General features: G+C 55.1%; 1 protein-coding gene across 2 annotated transcripts; it reads left to right on the top strand.

Annotated features, from left to right (window-relative positions):
- Positions 1-3,025: 3,025 nt before the first annotated feature.
- On the top strand, positions 3,026-18,964 carry MOB3A (MOB kinase activator 3A). Of its 2 annotated transcripts, none has more exons than XM_063358293.1 (4): positions 3,026-3,173; positions 13,799-14,354; positions 16,203-16,405; positions 17,573-18,964. In XM_063358293.1, the coding sequence occupies exons 2-4, from the start codon at positions 13,937-13,939 to the stop codon at positions 17,600-17,602; spliced, it is 651 nt and encodes a 216-aa protein (XP_063214363.1). In that variant the 5' UTR covers positions 3,026-3,173; positions 13,799-13,936; the 3' UTR covers positions 17,603-18,964. The 2 variants fall into 2 exon arrangements, with proteins under 2 accessions (XP_063214363.1, XP_063214364.1); XM_063358294.1 differs by lacking the exon at positions 3,026-3,173 and adding an exon at positions 10,100-10,180.
- The last annotated feature ends 6,369 nt before the right edge of the window (positions 18,965-25,333 follow it).

The raw sequence follows: 25,333 nt of genomic DNA, 5'->3' as shown, positions 1-25,333 counted from the left end.
GCTGCCCGGATAGAGAATCTGGTTGTGAAAGTACGCCATGTAGACGCCCACGTACCGAAGAATCGGGCCACGGAGGAACATCAGAACAACCAGCAGGTGGATCGGGCCGCTAGGATTGAAGTGGCTCAGGTGGATCTGGACTGGCAACGTAAGGGTGAACTATTCATAGCTCGGTGGGCCCATGACTCCTCAGGCCATCAAGGGAGAGATGCAACATATAGATGGGCTCGTGACCGAGGGGTGGACTTGACCATGGACGCTATTGCACAAGTCATCCATGAATGTGAGACATGCGCTGCGATCAAACAAGCCAAGCGTTTGAAGCCTCTTTGGTATGGAGGGCGATGGCTGAAATACAAATATGGGGAGGCCTGGCAGATTGATTATATCACACTGCCACAAACCCGTCAAGGCAAGCGCTATGTGCTCACAATGGTGGAAGCAACCACTGGATGGCTGGAAACATACCCTGTGCCCCATGCCACTGCCCGGAACACTATCCTGGGCCTTGAAAAGCAAGTCCTGTGGCGACATGGTACCCCAGAGAGAATTGAGTCGGACAACGGGACTCATTTCCGAAACAGCCTCATAGACACCTGGGCCAAAGAGCATGGTATCGAGTGGGTGTATCACATCCCCTATCACGCACCAGCCTCTGGGAAGATAGAACGATACAATGGACTGTTAAAAACTACACTGAGAGCAATGGGTGGTGGGACTTTCAAACACTGGGATACACATTTAGCAAAAGCTACCTGGCTAGTTAACACCAGGGGATCTAACAATCGGGCTGGCCCTGCCCAATCAAAACTTCCACGTACCGTAGAAGGGGATAAAGTCCCCGTAGTGCACATGAAGAATATGCTAGGGAAGACAGTCTGGGTTACTCCTGCCTCAGGCAAAGGCAAACCCATCCGTGGGATTGCTTTTGCCCAAGGACCTGGGTGCACTTGGTGGGTGATGCGGCAGGATGGGGAAGTCCGATGTGTACCTTATGGGGATCTGATTTTGGGCGAGAATAGCCAATGAATCAGATTGTGTGCTGTTAATTGCTAAGTAACACTGTCACTGTATGTCCTCATTGCTATAATTACTATCAGTTGTACTACAAGTAAGGCACAGGGATGATGGGATAAGAACTGATCTCAGCAGCTGGCGCCCAGCAGTTTCCTCAAGATCTACATCTTCAGCCCACGGACCGCGTGCATGAGCCACACCAGGTGCACCAGTCACAAGCTCCGAAAAATACAGCATGCAACAGACCAGCACCACCCAGCATCTCACCTGCCCTGAGAGACTGTTCTAACAGATGGAGCCCAAAGCCGTGGATTAAAAGAACTCAACGGACACTTTGGAGGGATGACCCATAAACTAAGGGCATTATATGTGTATATATATATATATATATATAACAGGGGAAAGTGGTGGCAATTCATTGGAACCTGCTGGGCATGGCATAGATGGTATGGAATAAGGGGTGGATAATGTCCTGGTTCCGGTGGGGATAGGGTTAATTTTCCCTGGTATTCCATGCCATGTGAGCCACGCCCACCCTGAGCTGCCGGGGGAGGGGACAGGACGTTGCTGCTTAAAAGCGGGCTGGGGCGTCCCGGGTCCGGCCGGTCGGGAGCGGTGGGGAGCGGCGGTTCCGTAATCGCGTTTGTATATTCCCCTACCCGTGTTGTTGTTGTTGTTTGCCTGTTCCCTCTGCTGTTCTGTTAAACTGCCTTTGTCCCAAACCAAGAGTCTTGCCTTTTCTTACGATCCTTCCTCTATTAGGAAGGCACGTGCGAGCGGCACGTGGTTCTTTGTTGCCATCTGAGGCTAAACCACGACAACCACTGACCCACGTCCCTCAGCCCCACGTCTGCCGGGTTTTTCAATCCCTCCAGGGATGGCGACTCCACCACTGCCCTGGGCAGCCTGGTCCAGCGCTTGACAACCGTTTTGGGGAAGAAGTTTTTCCTAATATCCATCCTAAACCTCCCCTGGGGCAACTGGAGGCCGTTTCCTCTTGTCCCATCGCCTGTTCCTTGGGAGAAGAGACTGACCCCCCCCGGCTGCCCCCTCCTTTCAGGGAGCTGCAGAGAGCGAGAAGGTCTCCCCTCAGCCTCCTCTTCTCCAGGCTGAACCCCCCCAGCTCCCTCAGCCGCTCCTCACAGCACTTGTGCTCCAGACCCCGCACCAGCTCCGGTGCCCGTCTCTGGACACGCTCCAGCACCTCAATGTCTCTCCTGTGGCAAGGGGCCCAAAACTGGACACAGCCCTCGAGGTGGGGCATGGTCACTCCCCTCGTCCCCGTGGCCACACCAGGGCAGAGAAGGGCAACACAGGACCCCTGCACCCCCGGGCTCCTCCACTTCTAAGGGATCATATAATTCAGGGAGGTGCTGAGCAGGGGGTGTCCCCGTCCCCTGGGCATCCCTGGGCTGGGGCACAGCCACGGGCTGCCCCTTCTCCTCAGCTCCAGGACAATAAAAGCAATAAATAAAATAAGTAAAGTAGAATGGAAGAAAAAAGGGAAGGGAAGGGGAAGGGGAAGGGGAAGGGGAAGGGGAAGGGGAAGGGGAAGGGGAAGGGGAAGGGGAGGAAGGAAAAAATTCAATATAGTAAAATAAAAAATAAAATAGAATTAAAAAGTAAAAAAATAATAAAGTAGAATAAAAGAAACAGAATAGAATAAAAAAGTGGAAAAAATAATAAAGTAGAATATAATAAATAAAATAAAGAAGTAAAAGAAAATAATAGAATAAAGTCGAATAAAATAAATAGCATAAAAGAAAATAAAAGGGTAAAAGAAAATAATACAATAGAATAAAGTAGAATAAAACAAATTAGAATAAAAGAGAAGAATATAAAAATAATAAAAGAGAATAAAATAAAATATAGCAAATTAAATAGAACCGACTATAAACCGCGGCCTGGGCCCTGTCGCCGCGGCCCGTCCCCCCGCTCCCGTCCCCGCCCCCCGCTCCCGCCCGCGGGAGGAGCGGCCGCCGGCGAGGCGCGGGCGGGCGGGCGGCCCCTTTAAGAGGAAGTAGTGCCGGCTGCCGGTGGCGGCGCGCGGAGAGGGGTTTTGTGGGACGGGGCCGAGCTCCGCGGGTGTTGGAGTGCTGAGGCCGCACGAGGGGGAGCCGCTTCCGCGCCGCCGCGGCGGAGCTGCCACCGGCCAGGTGCGGGGGAGCGGGAGGGCCCTGGGGGCGCCGTTGGGCTGTCTGGAGGGGGCCTGGGGGGGTCGCGGGGCCCTGTGGACGCGGGGCTGGTCGGGACCTCTGAGGGAGCTGAGGGCCGGGAGGGGCCCCGGGGCCCTCAGCCCCGCCCGGGGGACACCCGCCGTCCCTGCCAGCCCCCCGGTGGCGGTGCCCGGGGCTGGGGCCTCCTCGGGGCGTGGGGTCACGCCGGGGCCGCCCGGCCGGAACCGGCAACCTGTTGAACCGAGACTTGTAAATCCCCTCGTTTGGTTTGGTTTTTTTTTCTTTAATTATTTCTGGTTTTTCCCTTGGGAGGAAGGCGGTTGCGAGCGAGTTTCTCCTGGCTTTGCGCTCGGTGGGCTGGAGCCCCTTCCTCTGGCCGGGGGCAGGTCCCGGAGCCCCCGTCCGGTCCCGGGGCGGAGCAGAGCCGGGTCCTGCCTGTGGTGGCTCGTCCTGGAGCAGAAGCGGCTCCACGGGCGGGTGGCAGCGACTGTCCCCAGCGGGGGAGACCCGGCCCGTGGCTGCACTCCCCCTCGGAAGGGGTTCGCCTGCTGCAGTCTTTGCTGGGAAATCAAAAATCTCAGAATGATGGGAAAAAGGCTCAGCGTGGAGAGTAAGGGTTTTGCCGGCGTAACCGTGAAGTTATGGCCTTGGATACTCTTGTATTTTATTCCGCCCCTTCCCCCCTCCCTCCCCCCCAAGCTGTGATAATAAATGTCTCTATTGTAGGTAAAGGCACAGCCCTGAAGTTCAAACTCCTTAATCTCTTTAAGTGGTTAGGGAAAACGGGGAATTCTCCATATTTTTTTTTTCTGGTGGTGGTGAGCCGCGACTCAGCTGTCATGAGGGAGAACTTGTGACGCTTGAAAGCAAACTCTGGCTCTGCTTCTGTCTGTTCCTTTGAGCGCAGGAATGCTAATCTTACAGGGGCTGCCTCCCCTGTCATCTGCAGTACAGTAATCTCAACTCCTTCAAAGAAAACCCTTCCTGTGTGTGAGAAGGATGGACCAAAAGGAAAGGGCAGGAAATCCTCCGAGGAAGAGGATTTTAAGTTGTCCGGCGTGTGGCACAGACGTTTGGAAAAATCATCTCTGTCGGGGACTCTGGTGCTAGTGAAAGGCAAGATCTCCTTCTCCTAGTACTTGGAGCTGAAGAGTGACCGCACTTTCTCAATTTCTATCCCTTCTTTGTTTAAAACCCCTTTCTGGTCTGGAAATCTTCTGCCAAGTTGCAGGGCAGGAGGGGATCGTTTGCTAGGAGATGTTAAATTTCCCCCAGCCACCTGTTTATCACAGTCCCCAGGGCTTCGTCCTTGCATTCTGCTTCCTTTCCAAGCTTTAGGCTCGCATCCAGCTCTGTGTTTATCTTTTGTTGTTTCTTGGACTGTGTATTCCATATATTAGGTTCACTTTCTTAGTCACGTACATGTGAAGTTAACTTGGGCCGGAGGGTGAGCTTGTGACCTTTTAAAATCCCCAGAAAGGGAGGGGAGGAGTGACAGTTCATGCCAGCTTGGTGGTGCGGCAGCAAAAAACTAGTGCCCTCGGTTTACGCTGAGGAGCTGGGTCCCTCTGCCTGGCTCACCTTTCAGGATCTGGGATGCTTTTTTGGTCACATTACTTCGGGTTGCGCGGTCAACAGTGCCATCATCAGAAATGGTAATGGGCCCTGCTGTCCGCTTGGCTGAAGCTTAGGGAGGTTGAAGCGTACTTGGTGTCTTGAGCAAAGTCCTCCTGCGAGACTTCACCTGTCCTCTAGCGCAGGAGCTGTTGGCCAGGTGTTTCCTTGCCCACATTTGGGTCTTTTATTGCTGGGATGTGAAGTACCACCCAACCTGAAACGGTGGGATTTAGTCCTGTTTGTGGAGGTTGGACTGTACTGGCATGTGCCGTGTTTTGTGACTTGTGCTTCTTTGTAAATGGGCCAGGGATCTCTACGGCCACAGTACACAAAGGAAATCGTTTCCCTTGTCAGCAGTGAAAGTGCGTGGGGTCAGAGAAGAGAGATTGCAAAACCTAACCAGGCCTGTGTGCAGCAGTCAAATCTGGGAAAAGAATTGCATTCAACTTCAGAGTTTTAATTTATAAGGCAGGGAAGTATTTTGTGATATTTGAGCCATAAATGCTGCTGTAAGTGGATCCACAACCAGCTTTGCTAGAGGTTTAGGAGCTTATCTTTAGAAATACGTAATATCCAGCTAATGCTTTCAATAAAGAGTGCACCTTAGGCTGCATCTTGATCCTCCTTTTTCCAGATGCCCCTGGGAGGCAGAGTTATCTGTGACTCCTGCTTTGATCCGCTGCTCACTTCCCTTTGGAGCTGCTGTTGTGCTAAAAGTGCTGTTCTGCTCCTGTTGAGATGGGCCAGTTGTTGCTCTGAGTACGTGAAGCAGGCAGGGAGCAGAAGGGAGGAACAGAAAAGGCCAGAAAAAAATTCACTTTTGCGAGTGTGCAAAGCCAGTGCAAAAAAATCCATCACACTGCGGCAGCTTTGACATCTTCCAGAAAAGTCTGGATGAAGTCCCTGGGTGCTTGGCGTTGCTGTTGAGACTATTTGAGAAGAGGCAAAGGTGGTGACGCTGCTGGGTCAGGGATGAGTCATGATAGAAGTGTCGAGTCGTGATAGAAGTGTCCCGCCGTGGCTGTGCTCAGTGCTGGCCCTCGCCTGCTCGGGGGCCATGGTGCTGTGTCTCCCGGGCACAGGCCGTGTTTGGGAGAATCGCAGCTGTGGCTCTGTGCTCCCAGGGAGCCCGTGGAACAGAAAATGAGCTGGAGTACTGTGTCCAGTTTTGGGCCCCTCACCACAGGAGAGACATTGAGGTGCTGGAGCGTGTCCAGAGACGGGCACCGGAGCTGGTGCGGGGTCTGGAGCACAAGTGCTGTGAGGAGCGGCTGAGGGAGCTGGGGGGGTTCAGCCTGGAGAAGAGGAGGCTGAGGGGAGACCTTCTCGCTCTCTGCAGCTCCCTGAAAGGAGGGGGCAGCCAGGGGGGGTCGGGCTTTTCTCCCAAGGAACAGGCGATGGGACAAGAGGAAACGGCCTCCAGTTGCCCCAGGGGAGGTTTAGGATGGATATTAGGGAAAACTTCTTACACTGAAAGGTTATTAAGCATTGGACCAGGCTGCCCAGGGCAGCGGTTAAGGCACCATCCCTGGATGTATTTAAAAGACGGGCAGACGTAGTGCTTAAGAGATATGGTTTAGTGATGGTTTTTGTCAGAGTTAAGTTGATGATTGGACTTGATGATCTGAAAGGTCCCTTCCAACCTGGGCAATTCTACGATTCTATAAAACCTGCTTGAGTTTGAAGCAGGAGCTGAGACGGGACCATGGCTGTATTGAAAGCCACTGTAATTTTTTTATTCCTCTTGACTGCAGGCTTCTCTTGGGGCTGCTGTCTGGGCCTTTTTTCTTTCTTCTTCTTTTTCCCCTCGCTACGTCTTGTGATGTGGTTAGTCTTGAGGTGATCTCTAGCTCCACATCAGTGGGCTTATTGCTTGCCTGGAGACATGCTAACGTGTTGGGTTACTGCCACATCCCCTCGTGGAGGGGAAGAGCAAGCCTCGTGGGCATCTGCTTTCGGCGAGAAACAATACTGCTTTTCTTCCGAAAGCAGAAATATTAATGTCGGGAGAAGAGATATTTGTTGGTGAGATGGCCCTGCTGTGGGAAAGGTTGGTCGTGTGGCCAGCTCCTGCTCCAGCTCGGTCCCTGGGTGAAGGAGCTCGTAGCCCTGGCATCTCCTGAGATCTCGAACCCGTAGCCACGCTGTTAAAATCGTGCCTCTTGCTGTAGTCACATTGTCAGCCCAAGGCAAAATTTGTGCTCCAAAACAGCATTACCTTTCATTTGGGTGCGGGCAGATCCCAAAGTTCAAGTAGATGAAACTGCTGTTGGGTCAAAAATATCCCTGCCCAGCGAGGACAATAATGTGGAGCCTGCAAAAGCGGGAAGAGGTGTGCAGCTCACAGCTCAGACTTGATAAATATCGTGCTGGACTGGTTCCTGTCAATTATTGGGCCACAATCTATAACAGCGCTGCCCCTTACTAGTCCTCCGGTGGGGACACAGCCAGGCTGGAGCACAGCAGAAGGTCTTCCCGAAGGAGCAGCCTGCAAAATACAGCCCCTGAGACCTTGAGAGGAGAGAGCTGCTCTTCCCATGCCGTCAGCCGCCCACTGCCTGTGGTTTATCCTAGAAATATTTGTCTGTGCAGTTAACCTGTCTCCTGGAGTCGTGACCCAGCTTGTCCGCTTAATGCAGCGTCTGCGAAGCCTGCAGCAGATTAGCTCTGCCTCCACACGCAGCCGTCCTCCCGGCATGGATGTGTGAGCGCGATCTGGGGAAACCTTCCAAAATCGCTGTGGCTCTGACATTGCAATGGATGCAGATGTCACGTAAGAGGCAAGAAAATTGGCCCTAAATCAGTAATGCTCAGGGCTGTGAGAACTGTTGCTGCTACACTGCAGTGGTTTCTAAGCTTTCAAATGAAGGTGTTAAAACTGCAGCGTCTGCTGCCTGGTGTTCCCTTTTTGGGGAAGGGAAAGTAGGAGGGGGGACACTTTACAAAAGTTACTTTCTCATGTGGCCTTTCCACCCTCTGTGGCTGAGGGGAGGGTGCCTGGAAGGCCCGGAGGGAGACAACCCACACTGGAAATTCAGTCTTTTTGCATGTGAAGTTCGAAGGCGACTCAGCCTTCCCTCTCCCCTACCAGAAAGGGATATCCAGCCCCGTAGGTGGTCGCTCCCGTACCTGCCTCCTCCCAATATCCACGTGGGGAAGGAACTTATAACCTCCCTGCTGTTGTCGTTGTGTGGTGTGGATACTGCCTGCTCCTCTGTCCTGCTCGTGAGGGTTGACAAATGCCTCTCACTAGTGGGTGACTGGACTTTTTGGCATGCCCACCTGGTGCAGGCTGCCGGAGGCGGCTGCCGGATGGGCTCTGCCAGAGCTGCTGTGCTTGCCCTGGTGGGGTCTTCTAACCCAGCTACGGCTTAATTTAACAGGCCTTTTTTCCCTTTATTATATAAACTAATTTGACTTTAAAATTGGTCTGAAAGCACGGCCTTTCAGGGGAAAAAGAAGATACCAATTAAAGCCCAGTATAACTATTTTTGGGTCTTTCATTATGCTGTTTCCTTTTCTTATGTATGTGGCAATGCAGATTGGCTATGTGTTTGCATGGCTTAGAGGCATGTAAAAACTGTCCTGCTCCTCGGCAGGCCTCTTCCTGGGAAGTGCCAGGGAGATGCTGCGTGGGTATCACTTCTTACTTGGGAATTTCCCAATTGTGCAGCAGAATTAAATCGCAGGGTGTGAGGGGTGGCTGGTGACCAGCAGGACTTTCTTAAAACTGACTTTGTGGTGAAATATAAAGGGCTCTTTGTTTGCCTAAACGTTGGGAATTCAGCATTTGAAACGTGCCATTTCTGAATGGCTCTGTTAAGTTTGTTGGGAAGGCTGCTACTAAAGCAGTTTCCCAAAGAAAAATGTGGATATTGCCCTGCAGAGCAGCAGAACCGACTCGCTGCTGGTGTCTTGCCCAGCCTGGGGCTGTAGGTGCAGCTGGGCCAGATGCACTCTCTGCTCCCTCTCCTTCAGCTTCAGAGCAACTTCTGCTGCCAGGAGCAAAAAGAAGAAAAGGGGATGCAAAAGGTGACACCGGGCGGCTGCTCGGTTCTCCTTGTGCAGCAGCGTGGAGCGGTCTTGCGGGGGGGAAGACAGAAACACCATGACGGAGCTTGTAGTGGAGAATGATTAGCTTTTGGGAAAGCCTTGGCAGCTCCCGCAGCCGGGAGGCCGGACTGGGTGCCAGACGGGAAGGCGGCTGACGTGGAAGTGCCGTCTCACTGGGATTATGAATGGCCAGGCGAGACTGCCGAAGCCGTGCTCGGCCCTCCTCCTCCTCCTTCTCCTCCTCTCCCCTGCACACTTCTCACCAGGCCCTGCCCTGGCCCAGGTAAGCTCAGGGACGGACCTTCATTTTTTATATCATAGAACAATTCAAAAGAGCAGCTGAAAACCTTATCCCGGGAAGGTGAGCTGTCTTGTTGGTTGCCAGACTGGCTACAGAGGTGCAGAAACTGGCTGTCATCAGTGCCAGTCCAGCCCTGCTTGTTGTAATTGGTCTGATCCTTGCTCTCCGTATTAAAATCTCTCCTTTGATTGTAGAAAACCAGCATCATCTTGTACCAAGAAACTGAGCTAGTGCAGAATGGCTGTGGGAAGGTATTTGTGAAAGGAGGAGGGGGGAGTCATGGAAAAAATGTGCGTGTGCGTCCGTCTTTGCTTTTTTTGTTGAAGTTAGCTACTTTGAAGCTGCCTTGCTTTTCGGGTGTGCTCTGTAAATTAATTTTTTACTTGAAGTGCTCAATGCATCTGATGTATTGTGGCTGCTTTATCAAACTGGAGCGGGTGGGTTTGTGTCCCGTATTGGAAACTCTGGCCTGAGCAACAGCATCAGCAGCGAGTAAGGACACTGAAAACGCCATGGGGAGAAGGCGGGTGGGATGGGGTGACTGGCACAGGCTTGTCACTGAAGGACTGCAATTATAAGCCGACGCAGACAGAGCTTGCGGCTGGGCTCGGTGTGAACGCTGAGCAGCAGTAACCATATTGGTATCCTCTTGCAGGACAGCAGCGTGGCTTCCCTAAAAGGAAACGAGAGAAATCAATTCTTTTGAGAAATGCGTTGCTCGCTGGGGTTTGCCCAAGGGCTTTCTTAGCAGCAGGGCAGCAGGATGTGAGCCGCCCCAGCGCTGGGGTCACTGGGAGGGAAGTGGCCGCGTCTCTGACCCCTCCCCAGCCTGCGGGAGCCCTCGGATTGCAGCCGTGCATGAAAAGGGACTTTTTTCTTTTTTTTTTCTTCCCCCCCTTTTTTTTTTTTTTTTTTTTGAAAAAGGAAGCTCTTCGCCTCAGTGCCTACAAGCGCTTGTAAAAGTTGCAGACGAGCTGAGAAATCACTGAGCAATCTGCCAAGGCTAGAAGCGCAGGTAGGAGCTTGCTGACATGCTGCCTTGCTTTTTTTCTTTTGGTTTGTGCGCTGGCTACTGTTAAAGCCCTGCTGGGTGTCAGCGCAGAGGGGAGCTGGGTGTTGCTTGAGGCAGGCGCTGATGGAGCAGTCACGGGACTCCTGCAAGAGGGTTTCGGCCATTCTGCCTCTGCGGGGAGGGCAGGACCCAGCCAGGATGCTGCTGGCAGCTGGAAAGCCTCTGGACAGCTGCATTTTCCAGGCGTTTCAGAAGAGGTGACAGTCTTTCCTTTTTTTCATTCCCTCTCTGAGCTGCGTGTAAAAGTAACCACAAGCCGGGGAAGCGATCACCTGGGCTTCCTCTGCCCGGAGCCTGGTGTTAAAGTAAGGCAGCACTGCGCGATCTGCCGTTCCCGGAGAGGGAAGAGGAAGGACAGAGCCCTGCCCTGGATTGCCATTGGCAGCAATCGGCATTAGGACTAGAGCTGTGAAAGCAGGGAGTAAGGGGAGAAAATGAGCTTTTGGGAAGGGAGGGCCAGGCCTTGACGCCCTTGCTGGGCAGGCAGGTCGCACCGAGCCACTCCTCTCGTGTCCTTGGGAGAAGCTGGAGGTTTGTTCATGCTTGGGACAGCCTCCCACGGCGTGGGGCTTTCTGCAGCGGCTATGTGATCTCGGAGGGGTGGCCAAGGTCCTCTCGGAGCACCGGTGACATCTGCTGTAATCTTGGCTGGCTGGAAGGGAGCTGTAAACAAAACGTACTGTAGGTTTGTTTGAGGGGGATTTCCCCCCCGCCCCTCATCTTTGAAGCCTGCAAATACTATCCAGGTACTTTGCGTGTGCCGTATCCTAGTTGTTCCTAACTTTGCCTTTCTCTTCTGTGTGAAAGCAGTGTCTTAATGCTGCCTGAGCTGTGACTCCTGCCTGTGGAAGTAGGTGTTGTACGTGTGATATCATCTTCAAGCAATGTCAGGGATGCTTTTGGTCTCTCTGCTTTTTTTTTTTTTTTTTTTTTCCCTAGAGCTAAGTGTTTCTTTTAGCTCAGCTGGAGTCAAAGACCATAATTAAATGGGCTGCATTTGCTTGAAGTCTTAGCTACTCATTTGCTAATGCCTTCAGACAGATGCTGAATCGTCTGAGAGACGATTGCTGCTGTGTCAAGCTCCCCAGTTCTCATGAATGATGTCTCCATAGGAAGAAGTTTGTTTGTAACACGGGCACTGCCTTGGTACCAAATAAGCCATATTAAAAGCCTCTTCACCCTGCCCAAGTGGCAATTTCTTCTGGAAAATGGTCGGTGTTTGCTTCTTGACACGCGTGGCGAACCCCAGGGGATGTTTGGGGTATTTTCCCTGCAGTTTTGCCGTGCTGTTTCATCCTGTCCTCTTCTCTGTGCTGGGCCCTGGGGCTGCAGCCTGAGCCCTGCTCGAGAAACACATCCTTCTCCAGTGGAAGGGACGGTGCCGGGCTGCAGCCTTGGGCCGGCATGGGTGCAAGTGTGGTCACAGCAATCGGTCAGATCCTACAGAAAATAAGTAGGAACAGGGTTGTACCGCGCCGAGGATGCTGCCAGTCCTCCGGGGAGCTGTCTGGAGGGCGATGCTCAGGCTTGTTTATGGCTTGTTTGTTTTAAAGGACGTTTCTTTCTTCATCTCCAGAGTAAGGAAATCGTTGCGTGCAAGTACTTCTCTGGGACTGATTTCCTGCTCAGCACCTGCTCTCCACATTGTTGGCTACTTGGAGGCCAGTCGTGCTGTCACTCCGGAGGTGGCACCGTGGCAGGGTGGACGCAGTCCCCCAGTGCTTCCGCCCCCCGGGTCGCCTCGGCGTTCTGCTGCAGGATGTGGTGAGGCTGTGACACAGCTCTCGGTAACCAGAGCCTCTGCCTCTGCGCTCAGATGTCCCTCTGCGCCGTTCGCTACTTCCTCTAACCATGTCTGTGGTGTGATGAGACACCTCCTAAGGACACGTTCTCTGGGGGTTTTCTTATTTTTCTTCTTTTGACTCTTGCACGGTAGCTTACAGGGTCACAGCAGCTGTGTGTGCAGTGAAAGCATGCATGCAGTGAGCTTGCCTCGCAGCCCAGGCTGAATCTCGCTGAACCACATCAAAATGCATTTTCTGTTTCTCCCAACACGTGTCATGGCCCCTGCTGCAACAGCAGTTTGGATCTCTCTGCTCCTGCACCGAAGAGGTTACTGAGCCTGTTCCCGCAGGAAAAGCAGCGACAGGAGATGTTGAGTCTAGTCTTAGTGGGACGAACTGAAGCGGTTTGGGTTTTTTTTTCCTTGCTGTAATTAAATAAGAAAACAAGAGGCCTTGGTTTAAATCTTTTTAATCTTTCTCCGGAGAAGAAATGCTGATTAGCACGATATAGCATCTGTTAGAGATGGGCTGAATTGCGGCAAAGGTAGTCTTGACCTTGAATTTGGGATTTTCTTGCCAACGTTTGAGGATACTATTTGTCTATTTGAATAATTCTGTGGCTTCGTATAAATCTAAGTAGATTTCTTCTTGGTTAAAGGGATTTATTTGCTTGCTTTCTTATAAAATTATGGAAATTCTTATTTGCCAGATTGGGTAAGGCATCAGCTTTAGTTAATTTCTGTTACTTTATTTATTTTTCTCTCTGGCACATAAAAAAAAAAAATAATATTTTTGGTACACATAGCTTTCAACCTTAAGCTTCCATCAAAGAGCAGCTTGACACAAATTATACGAGGAGATGGATGTGGGAACAAAGGAGGTATAATTAGCTACAGATAAACAGAGCTGTGTTTCTCGTCAGCATCCTTTCAGATCTTAGCTTGTGTCTTACCCTCTTGGAGCTAATTCTTTTCCCCAGACTGGAAGAGGAAGGCGAGCTTTCCCTGGGCTTCCAGCTTTCAACCAGCCTTCAACTTGAAGTGAGCTAAACTGAAATGAAAAATATGTTTATGGGCTGTCTGCAGCTGCACAAGAGGCTGTGGCTGCTCTTAGAGCTGGTGTTGTTTCAGGATATTCTCTTTCCGGGTGCCTGAGCTGCGACTTCTTCTTCTTGTTCCCCTCTGCCCTTTCACGTCCTGTCTTTGAGCTCCTGCTCAAATGGTTGTTTTGTTGGAGTACGGCTGGCAACAGATGTGAACTTTATTGTAGGTTGTCATACCCTTACCTTTTTGGTAGGTTTGCTCCCGAAGAGGGGAGGGGAAGCATAGGTGAAAAATCTGATCCAGGTAAAACCCAATTTGTTTTACCCTTCTTAAAGGGTAATTGGAGGGGAATAGGTGGTGGAGTTTCTGCTTGTTTCTGTGGGATTTAGCGCTCTGAGTGGTGGTCTCTGGCTGAGGCCGCGCTGGGGGGCATGGGGGGGACTGCATCTTGACGTCTCATTTTGCCCCTTCCCTGTGGGGCTGGTTCCCTCGTCCCCACATTGAGCGAGAGAGACCTTGCGGGGGCGAGTCTTCATTCAGCCGAGCCGCTGCTCTGCTGGGAGCTGGGCTGCAAAGAGAGGGGGGAGGAAGGAAAGCTGGTGTTGGCTTCCCCCACTTCTCAGATCTGGGGCGAGGGCCCAGATGGTATCCCAGATCTCTTCCTATGGGATTTAGACAAGGTTTCCTGTTGAGAGAGCTGCTCCTAATCACTGCCCTTCTGTGCTGCATTGCAGATCAGGACCAGATGAGCAGAGGGAGGTTTCTGTGAAGATCAGAGTTACCCCAGCCCTGCCCTGGGAAGTGGCCCAGCAGCGCCGTGTCTCCGGCTGTCATCGTTACAGACGTGGAAAAGACAAAAGGAGAGGAGAAAAATGTCCCATGCTTTAAAGCAAGTGTTCAATAAAGACAAAACGTTCCGGCCCAAGCGCAAGTTTGAACCAGGGACTCAGCGGTTTGAGCTGCACAAGAAGGCTCAAGCCTCGCTCAATGCTGGCCTGGACTTGAAAGTTGCCGTCCAGCTGCCGCCGGGAGAGGAGCAGAACGATTGGGTGGCTGTGCACGTGGTGGACTTCTTCAACCGCATCAACCTGATCTACGGCACCATCAGTGACTATTGCACAGAGCAGTCCTGCCCTGTCATGTCAGGGGGACCCAAGTACGAGTACCGATGGCAGGACGAGCACAAGTACCGGAAACCCACGGCCCTGTCGGCTCCCCAGTACATGAACCTCCTGATGGACTGGATTGAGGTACAGATCAACAATGAGGACATCTTTCCCACTAATGTTGGTGAGTTCAGTTCCAGTTGTGGCTAGAGGGAGGGAGACTGGTCCAGAGCCTTCTCCTTTGAGTCCTCAGGTCCCATTTCTGCTCTAGGAGATGCTGTAGCATGGGTCACCCTTATAGCAGAGCTGTTTCCTTTTGTGCTGGCAGTGTAATAAAGCTCCTCTGAGCACCTGAGAAACTTCAGAGCTTTTCTGGAGTGCTAAAATACCCAGAGCTGTGCCAGATCCCGTTTGGAGTCACCGGTACCTCAAGGAAAGCCAAGCTGAACCCAGGCAGTGAAAACAAGAGGCTGCTCTTAGAAAAGCCAGTCTCTGACATGACTCTTGAGTAGTTCATGCTGGACGTGGTCTCCTGAAAGACAGCTCTTTTACAGCTGATTGCTAGCTTGGGTTCAACGTGCGTGCTCTGCGTCGGCCTGGTGATGGTGGCCACGTTTCCATAATTAGCCTCTTTGTTGTTACAGGCTGGCATTAGCTGACTCTGCCCTTTCTAGCTTAGTGCTTCCTGGCATGCACTCAGCTGTTTGTTGCAGCTGGGTGGGATGCTGACATGTGCACGGAGGGAGGAGCGGTGTTTTATCTATTGCCAGGGTGATGAAGATGAGAATTTGGCCTAGGACACCTAAACCTGCATATCCAAACGCAGCTTGTGTACTGGCTTTGGGACATGGTTTGTTGGGGTTTTTGTTTTGCTTGTGCTGAATAAAATGTGAGAATTCAGTATCCACAGCATTAGGTAAATGTGATTGATCCCATTCAGAGCTCCCATCTTCTGGGACGCAAAAGGCAAGGTGCAGCAGAGCTCTCTCCCTCCTGCCCCGCTGTTCATCCCCTTGGAGCTCTGATGGGATGCACTTGGCCTCTGTCTGGGACATGTCTGCCACACGAGCATCCACAGGGCCCCTCCACCAGTGCCAAAATGCTGCTTAAACCCAGTGTGAGCAGGCAGAGGGGGGAGCAGGGCCATAAACAGCCAGTTCTTCATCTGGAACTCTGAAATCCTCCCCACCCGTTCCTCCTGTCGCTCAAACGCCTGCTGCCTTGCCTTTAGTTCAGACTCTTCTGCAAGACTCTCTGGGGACTATGAGCAGGGTGTTTGTTCTGTTCGGGGAGGCAAAACAAGTTTCTGACAGCAGGAGGATTGTGAGGGTGTTTTGGGGTTTTTGTTTTGTTTTTTAATTGTTGTTTTCAGCTCAGCTGTTACCAGATTCCTCACCCTTAACGCCGACTGAAATGCTACAGTTCTTGCAGAGCACTGAAAGGGTTTAACTAATCCTCATTCCTCCAGAAACGACCTGTGTGAACTTTAAACTGTAGTATTCTACTGAGATGGCTGGTTGGCCGGACCGCTCTGCTGCAGGGCCCCGGCTAAACAAATCCCAAAGAACGGAGGCCTTTAAGAGGACCTTAACATCTTTAATTTTTAACCAAAGGGCTAAAGACATACCAAAATAAGAGATTACTGTGGGGGTTTAACAGCACCGACTCGTTCTTTTGGGAAGCTGCTTGGTCGTATCTGGTATTTTGCACTGTTTATGTAAATGTGCCAAATAGGAGTAGAAGAAAAGTCCCTCAGACTGAAACAGCTCCTGGGAATCTCCGAGGCTGGTCTCTTGCTTTCAGTCGCTAGCAGCCAGCGATGGCGTGCAGCACTCTGTCACTTAAGGAATCTCTGCTTTGAAAAATCTGATCCAAAATGGAAAGGAAAAAGGAGAGGGGAAGCTGGAAATTACTTGGGACAGAACACTTTTTCCCTTTTGTCTCAATCTGTTCATTTTATCAATTTATTTTAGCCCAAGGAACCAGTTTTAACTTTGCTGAAAGTTTCTGCTGGTCGTGTCTTCCCTCCCAGGTACTCCCTTCCCCAAGAACTTCCTCCCGGTGGTGAAGAAAATTCTCTCCAGGCTCTTCCGGGTCTTTGTCCATGTCTACATCCACCATTTCGACAGGATCACCCAGATGGGGTCGGAAGCCCACGTGAACACCTGCTACAAGCACTTTTACTACTTTGTTAAAGAATTCAATCTCATAGACACCAAGGAGCTGGAACCACTGGTGAGTGTCTGGGTGGGCACAGGGTAGACACTGGTCTCTCGGGGTCTACAGCCAGCGCAGAAGGGGTAGGCTGGGAGTGGAGCAGTCAGAGGTCTCTGGTACCTTCTTAAAACTGGTTGCCCAAATTCAGGACATCAGTTGGCCTTGCAGTTTGACAGTCAGGATGTGCAGGCACAGCTGAGCAGGGTTGTTTGGGCATCGGCTGGGGGAAGTTGACTTGATCTCCAGCAACCTCCTTGCATTTCTAGCGCTGGCTTGCCTTGTTTGCGTGCACTGCACGAGCCCAGCCCTGTTAGCATTTGAGGATGTGGATCATAGAATCATGGAATCACAGACTGGTTTGTGTAGGAAGGGACCTTAAAGCCCACCCAGTGCGAGCCCCTGCCCTGGGCAGGGACACCTCCCACCAGCCCAGGTTGCTCCAAGCCCCGGCCAACCTGGCCTTGAACCCCTCCAGGGATGGGGCAGCCACAGCTTCTCTGGGCAACCTGGGCCAGGGGCTCACCCCCCTCACAGCAAACAATTTCTGCCTCACATCTCACCTCAATCCCCCCTCTTCCAGTTTCAAACCCTTCCCCCTCGTCCCATGGCTCCCCTCCCTGCTCCAGAGTCCCTCCCCAGCTTTCCTGGAGCCCCTTTAGGGACTGGCAGGGGCTGGAAGGTCTCCGCGGAGCCTTCTCTTCTCCAGGCTGAACCCCCCCAGCTCTCTCAGCCTGTCCTCCCAGCAGAGGGGCTCCAGCCCTCCCAGGATCTCCGGGGCCTCTTCTGGCCCCGCTCCAACAGCTCCGTGTCCTTCTGGTGGGTGGCTAAAACCCACTCCCTGTGCTTACTTCCCACGCTGAAAAGCAAGAACAACATCATGGCCTTCACAAGGAGGCTGGAGAATGTGACCTGTTAGACCTGGGCGGTGGTGTTGGTGTTTCTAAAGCTGTAGCAGCAGAGCAGACCTGCGGAGCTGTTGGGCAGTGGAAGGGTGTCCTGCGGTGCCTGGGAATGGGAGTCGGGGGGGGGAACACAGACCTGCACAAACTGGAGGTCTTAAAGTGTCACCACATGCCTGAGAAGGGCATTTACAACTAAACAAAGGTGAGGTTTTCTCATCCACACCCTCCCCTGTCCATCTGGATCTTCATTCATGGTCCCTTGTCTTGTCTGTCCCTTTGACAGAAGGAAATGACCTCCCGGATGTGCCACTGAGGTCAGACCTTCCTGCTCCCACCTTGGCCTCTCTTCCGAGGACTCCTAGTCCCACTCCTGCATTGGAGACGTGATTCAAGGGGAGAACAGAGACATTTGGTTAAAGAAATCTATATATTTTTAATGAGTTTCAATGTAAAACTGTGATATTGCGGGAATATTTTTTTAAAGATGCTCTAGATAAACTAGTTTTTTACAGTAATTTCTATAAAAAAAAAGGAAATATTTTGGGCCGCTTGGTGGAAGTGTTTGCTTGTTGAGGAGGGAAGAGGCACCCTGTATTGTCTCTTCCCCGTCCCCTCACTGCAGTGGCACCAAGCGAGCTTAGCCAGATGCTTCAGATAGAGCTGCGTCGTGTAGCTGGTGCTGCCACGGAAGCGGTACTTCCCTCTGGACACCCATTCCCCACCCGTGAAGGGAGGTTACATGGGGATTGGGGATGATATGCTGGTGTACGCAGATCCCCTGGGGTGCTGTTTGGTTCCAGCACCTCTTCCACTGGCTGTGAGTCCAGTTTTTGGACAGAGCTGCTTTTGTGCTCACCCTCGCTTGGCATCTGTCCCGAAGGCTTGGCCCTTCTTGCTTTTCCTTTGAAAGAAGGTGAACTTGGGGTTCTCTGATGGCCAACCAGCTCTGCTCTGCTGTTGGAGCCTGTGCTGCTGCTGCCATTGTGAATCTGCCTCTTACAGCAGCTCTGAGCTGAGCTTCTCCCCGGCCGTAGCCCAGCCGTGGCTCCGGGTGCGATGTCCCCACAGGCAGCGTTACGCCAAGCTGTGCGTCGTGGGGGTGAGCAGAGGGAAGGCGGTGAGAGAGGCATGGGGAAGTCTTCTTCTCAACCACCTGCACTTCCCCATCTCCTTGTGGTACGCTGACCCTGCCGAGAAGGAACTGGGCTGCTTGTCCTTCCAGCCTCGCTTACTGGCTGCATGTGGACCACTTTCTGCTTCCCATGAGGGTACGGAGCCTTCTCCTTCTTCCCGAGCAGCATGGCCCTGCTCGGCTGCTCACATCTCATAACCAAGGTCTCTGGTGTGCAGCCAGAGACCGCCAGCCTTGTCTGCCGCTCACACAAGCGACTCAGCTGCATGATGAGAGCTTTGCAGTGCCCCCGAGGTAGGTAGATGAGGTCTACCTAGGATTTGGGGGGAGTGGGTGAGCAGGGTTTACAGTAAGTGAAAAGGTTTCTATGAACAGTGACCAAACTGTACCACTAACCGCTTCTTCCTTACAAAGTTTTTCTGTGTCCTGGAATCTCTGTACATACGTGAGTCTCGTTTCTTGTACTATTGGTAGGACACTCGTACAAATACCACTATCATTCTCTGAAATGGAACCAATAAATTATGTTGTATTTACATAGCACGCTCTGATTGCTAAATGTCTCGTGATTACGCGTTCGTCAGAGGCGTTCTGTCAGCAAAGCAAACATGGTGAGTTTGGACTCCTTGGGAAGTGTGCTGGAGAGCTGTTTCCTATGGTTGCTAAAAGCTCTTGGGTGTGTGCCCCTGGCTCTGCTGCCGTACGCTTTGATTCCTCCTGCTCTCCAGGTGCTGGGGCCGGGCTGCTCTGGGCCCCGTGCTTGTCCGCAGGGCTCTGGGGCAGAGCAGGCGGGCGCCAGAGCTCGACCAGCGGCACGGGGTTGTCCTGACTTGTCCCTGCACCCAGGGGCTGATTCTCCCAGCTCTCAAACTTGGGTGGATGCGGGCAGGGGAGGCGAATTTGAGCTTTTGCCAGCTTGCTGAGGGACTCTTGGCTGCCACTGAAAGGAGCCATGGGCATAGATAGCTGTAGAGGTGACGGACTAGACTGGCCGAAGCTCTGCGTTCAGGGTCCCCAGGTTCTTTTCCTGGCCAGGAGGGCAGGAAGGGGCTGCGCAGCCACACCTCCTGGCCCTATAGACCTGGCCCTGCCCTGCCTGCAGTGGGTCTTGCCCGCTCCTGGTGCATGGTGGAGGTGCTGGGCCTTCCCAGACCCCCTCCGGCCCCTCTCCTGGATTTTTGTGGGTGCAGCTCGGCTGGAACCATGTCGCCCCCTGGCTGGGTGCCACTAGAGGGTGCGGTATAGCCCCACAGTGCCATGGACAAAGCCCCCCATGGAGCTGAGACCCACCACTGCCTGGGAGAGGGTGCAGAAATCCCCCCCCAGCCCCTGTGCCCACGCAGGGGAGGGCACAGACCCGCAGGGACCCCGGTGCCGGCTTGTGGTGGGGCTGGAGCGGGCGCTGAGCTGGGCCAGGTCACCTCCTGTCGCTTTTCATCCTCTTTCCCTTTCACGCCGACCTTGGATGCTGTCAGCGCCACGTCCAGGGGCGTGTGGCACCTATCGGCTGTCACCCGCAGGGCTGCCTCCCGCTGCCCTCCCTCCCTTTAGTTTGGGGAAGGGTCTGGCTGCTTCCACATGAGACCGGCTCAGCCAAGGCGGGAGGAGGAAGAGGAAAAGCACCTTTAGGGGAGAAGCAGCCACTGGGGTCCTCCCTCATGCAGCAGTGCAGGATGTTGCCCAGACAGGTTTGCGGAGCCACCACAGCCGGCGCTCGGCCTTTCCCCGCTTCTGCCTCCGCCTTTTCCCCTCCGCCGCCTGGGCAGCACCCAGCTTTCATCTCTCCGTGTGGGGGCCTGATGTTTTACCACCCTGGGAGCCGCAGCCGCCTCGTCACAAGCGAGCCGAAGTCTGCAAGCAAGCACCTGGGGCTGAGCCCAGCCTGGCGGAGCAAGTTCAGCTGGGACCAGGACCTGTCTGTAATTTTACCGCTCGTCTCCCTGGGTGCTGGTGGGGTCCACAGACCTGAGGTGTCATGAAAACTTTTCTGAGAGCCCAAAGGAGAACAGATTTGCATATCTGCATTCAAGCAGGTACCGTGCCCGGGGCTCAGGTGGCCTCCCCTCTGCGGGGCGGAACCCCCTCCCGAACGCCACAGATGGCATCTGCCCTGGAGCTGGAGCGGGCAGGGGCTCACAGGCGGCAGGGCGCTCTGTTGTGGCCGTATGTTCAAAGGGAAATATTTATTTTCTCTGGTTCAGCATGGTGTTGCTTGCTGCTCCCAAGGAAACAATCGCTCACCCTGTGCCCTCTCCCTTCTGGGCTCCTCCAGCCCCCAAATGTCGAGTTGCTTGGGAGCTTCAGGACCTCAGTTCTCATTAGGGTTTGCTTCAAATTGGCCGTTGGTTTCTGAAGCTGGGGAGCAGGGGCAGCGCTTGCGGTGGCCCACAGAAACCAGCCCTAGGGAGCAGGATCTGGGGGCTCCTGCAGCATCTGCAGCCGCATGGCTTCAGCCAAGGGATGTCCATGGGGTCTGTGTGGGACCCACGTCCCCGCTGGGTGAGGACGGGGATGTCCATGGCTGCCACTGCCTCCCCACGCAGCAGATCCTGCTCGGAGCATCACTGGGCGTTGCAGTGATGCTCCAGCCGGGGCGGCTCATGGAGATGCTGTTCCCCAGTGCGCCGGGCAGTGTCTCACGGCTGCACCATCGCTGGGGAGCCGTGACATGGACCCCCTCTGGAGGGGCCACGGGCTGCATTTCCCACTCCCAGGAGCTGCTGCCTCGTCCCCTGCTCATCCCCCCTTGCACCTTTGGGGTTGGGGAAACGGGCATGGGGTGGCACAGGACATGTGCCCGCACAGCTCTGCCATCGTGCTCAGCCCCCCCAGACCTTGGCAGCCCCGTGTCCGCCTGCTCCTCCATCCCTTGTCCCTGAACGGGCAGCCAGCAGCTTTCCAAGCGCTCTGAAATGTGCTTTATATTTTTCCCCAGGACAGCTGATGCTTCTGGGGCCAGATCCTTCCCCGGGGGGGGCCCTGGCAACGCCACAGCCCTGACCCACCACCCACCTCCTCCGGGGCACAGGGTGTTGGGGTGGCCCCGCTCTGGTTTTGGGCTCTGGGGCTCCCTGGAGGAGGCGGCAGCCGCTCCTGGGACAAGGGTACGGGCACCAGTGTGGCATGCGCTCCCCTCTCCCTCGGACAGTGCTGCCAGGCCGGCAGCCAGCAGCTCCCCATCCCCGTGCCGGGAACACGGGCAGGACCCGGCAGCCCTCCTGGGAAAGCATCGGAGTGGGGAGCACGCCCTTTGCCAGCGGCGGCTTAAAGAAAGGGGCCTTGGGCTCATTTTTTTGCTCCTGGCGAACAACATCCCCTGCAAACCCAAGAGGCTGCTGGGACAAGGCCACCGGTACCGGGGGTGCACAGGCCCCCGCTGCAGTTTCAATGCCCTTTTCAAACCGCGATGGAGCAGGGGTAATTTTTTTTGGTGGTTTGAGACTTTCTCTGCTCCTTCTAGGGAACAGCGTGGCGTGCCAGCCTGCCTCTCCCCTCCCTCCGCGTCCCCAACTCCCGGGGCCACTTCATGGTAACACAGCGCCTGCGGGTTTCATCCCTTCCTGGGGAATTTGGAGGATGGAGGGGGGGGTGAAAAGAAGCCGGGGTGTTTAAAAGCTGCTTGGAAATGCTTTGCCCATTTCCTGCCGGTGACCAGCTGGGACCCCCACTGCAGCACAGCGTGAGCCCGCTCCCTGCCCTTCTCCCCAAACACCCTGAAACCGCAGCCCCCGGAGCTCCTGCCCCTGGTTTCGGGGGCTGCTGGGGTTCCCCTCCCCGCGGTGACTCCATCCATCTTCCCTGCAGATGCCTGTGCTGGGTCCTGACCCAGCCCCAACGATTCCATCTCCTCGTCCCCTGGGCTTTGCCCAGTGCAAGGTGGTGGAGCCAGTGCTGGTCACGTCCCCGTGGGGCTGCTGGGGGACAGGGGACGCTCCCTACTGAACTGGCTTCTCCACTTGAAGGTTTTTTGGGGGGGAGATCGCCCTGAGGTGTGTTTGTGCCCTCCCTCGGGGCCGCATGGCCCAGCTGCTCCAGCTGGGGGTTACAGCTGCTCCTGAACCCCACAGCACCTCCTCCAGCTGGGGAAACTGAGGCACGGCACCACTTTCCCTGCTCCCAGCGTGGCCACCCCTCCTCACTTCGTGGCCGTGTCCCTCCGCTGTCCCCGAGACAGGCTGGGCTGGGCAGCTCTGCCCTGGGGGTCCCCGGGCAGCCCCAAAATACAGGTGCAAAGCAGGACCTGTGAAAGCCAAGCGGGGTTTGCCCCCGCCCCTTCCCCACAGCAGACCGGGAGTGAGGGACTGGGGCCACCTCCCTGGGGAAAATCCCACAGTGGTGGTGGGGGGGTGACCGCTGGGACCTGGGGGTGCGCTGGAGCCCCAATGTCCCGTCCTGGCAGTGGGAGTTGGGGTTGGAGGGTCAGACCCGCCCGGGATCCCTGGGAGCTGCCCAAATCCCCCCTGGCTGTGTCATGGCTAGGAGGGAGGCTGGGGACCTGCTGGCGTGTGGCCAGCACGGACGGACACTGCGCGTGCCCTGGGCGTGCACGTGTCCCCCGTGTCCCTTGTCCCTACCGTCCCGCCCCGGCAGCAGAACCAGCGCTGTGAGAGTCAAACCTCTGGGTTTCTGCCCGGCAGGAAATTCCAGGTTTTTTGCAAGATTTTTCATTTGAAACGGAGCCAGGGCTACAAGTCCTCCCACTCCCAGGGCAGGCAAGCTGGGCTCTCCTTGGGCCAGGGAAATAACACCAGGAAAAAGGATTTATTTTATTTTTTCCCTTCCAAACCAGAGCAGGGAGGGAGGAAGCCCCGCGTGTCCCACGAACGGCCGCCTTACCACTGCTCCTGCCGGAACCGGGGCCGACCCACGTCCTGTGGGGAATCAGGCAGCCGTGGGTGGCTTCAGAGCGGGCTGTGCCACCCGCTGGAGGGGTGGTGGGTGGGCAGGGTGGCCGCAGTGGCCTCCGGCCCAACTCCAGCTCCTTCTACTCCCCGCACCAACAATAGCCACCTTCCGGCACAGCCCCGCTCGCTTTCCTGTTTTCTCTCGGCCGGTCTCAGCGCGGGGGGCTCCGCCAAGCCACGGGGACCCCCCTCCCAGTGGCACCGGGGGGCGGGAACAGGCGATGCCGCAGAGGCACAGCCACCCCGGGGGGGTTTCGCCACTCGTGGATGCCAGCGAGAAGTAGGGCACGGCGGGTTTGCTGCCACCGGGATGCTGGATGTGACCATCAGGCAGAGGGAGGAGGGTTGGGGGGGTCTCAGCACCCACCAAGCAGGTGGGTGGCATCAAATGCATCAAAATTCGTGTTTCTCTTTTGCAGGCCATGAGCTGCCTCTCCCCAGGCACCGTCACAGCCCCTTCCGCTGCCTGTGGGTTTGCTGGGGACACGTGTGTCCCCACGGCTGGAGCCACCGCAGCGGGGACCTGCTGCAGCCCCACATCTGCAAGGGCTGCTGTGAGGCGGGGGGAGGTGTGCAGTGTGGGACCCCCTGCTCCAGCCCCCAAAATACACACGCAAGGGGGAGGCTGGGAGGCAAGCAGTGGGGTCGGGCTCCGGCGGGGCATTTTGTCCGGATCCTGCATCCGCTGAGCCGCGCAGGGCCAGGGAAACACAGCGAAGAACCGGGACGAACACCTGTGCAGGCAAAAAACATGCATGGGATGGTGCCGGCATGATCATGTGTGCAGTGCATGTGTGTGTGTGTGTCTGTGTGCACGCGCACACACGCATGTACGTGTGGGAGCCAGCCCTCGGGCAATCGCATGCTGGCACATTGCTGTGCCCGGAGGGGCTGCACCTGCGTGTGCGTGTGTGTGTGTGTGCACATGTGCCGGGCACACAGGTGATGCTCTGCCTCCTCCTGCTTCGCCCTCGCACACACGTGTGCTTTTGTGCATGCCTGGCTGCCAGGCAGCGTCCGGCCCCACGCGGGTGCCTGTCCCCCGGGTGCCGGTGGCCAAAGTCGCAGCACGCTGCACCAGCAGGATCCCCCCGGCCAAATGGCACCATCCACTCGCTCCCTGCTCCCGTCAGCCTGAGACCCGACGCTCTCATCACGCCTGGCTGCAGACCTCGCCTGCGGCCCCGCAGCCGGAGGAAGCCGCCCCTCGCGCCCCGCTGCCTCTTGCCACCCCCGGTCCCAGTCTGAATGACGCCGGCGTCACCCCGATACCGCCTGGGTCAGGGCCTTTCACAGAGGGGGTACAGCGCGGGAGGCAGCGCACTGATAGCGTGCGGTGACTGTGCCGTGAGCGAGGTGCGAGTGTGCAGAGAGGCCAGGAGCGTGCAGGGAGTGAAGAGCGAGCACAGAGTGCGAGTGGTGAGCACGGAGGAAGCATGCGGCGAGCATGCATTCAGTGTGCAGTGAGCGCGCAGACGCGCAGTGAGCGTGCAGAGTGCACGGGGAGCCAGGAGCGTGCAGGGAGCGGAAGGAGAGTGAGTGTGGAGCACAAGCACCAAGTCGGGAGTGAGCGTGCTGTGAGCGTGCAGTGAGCGCACAGACATGCAGCGAGCGTTCAGCGAGCATGCAGCAAGCGTGCCGACAAGCAGTGAGCACGCTGACACGCAGTGAGTATGCAGACATGCAGAGAGCGTGCAGAGAGCGCACAGCAAGCACAAAGAGAGCGTGTGCCAGGCGTGCAGCAAACACGCAGAGGTCATGCAAGGGCCCCCAGGCAAGCTCATAGCGGGCGGTGAGCATGCAGCAAGCATGCAGGTGACATGCAGGTGACATGCAGGTGACAGGACATGCATCCAGCACATGAGAGCATGCAGTGCCTGTGCAGCAAGCTCACAGCAAACAGGTAGCACGCACGCAGCGAGCGCACGGCCGGCAAGCATGGCCGCGGGCACTCCGGCACCCCGTGTGACACTGGGGACCCTGTGGGCTGGGTGAGCTCCCGGCTGGT

This window comes from Chroicocephalus ridibundus, chromosome 22 (genome assembly GCF_963924245.1).
Source record: "Chroicocephalus ridibundus chromosome 22, bChrRid1.1, whole genome shotgun sequence".
NCBI classification, from domain to species: Eukaryota; Metazoa; Chordata; class Aves; order Charadriiformes; family Laridae; genus Chroicocephalus; species Chroicocephalus ridibundus.
Note: the sequence above shows the minus strand (reverse complement) of the source record. Positions and strands in the feature narration are given on the sequence as shown.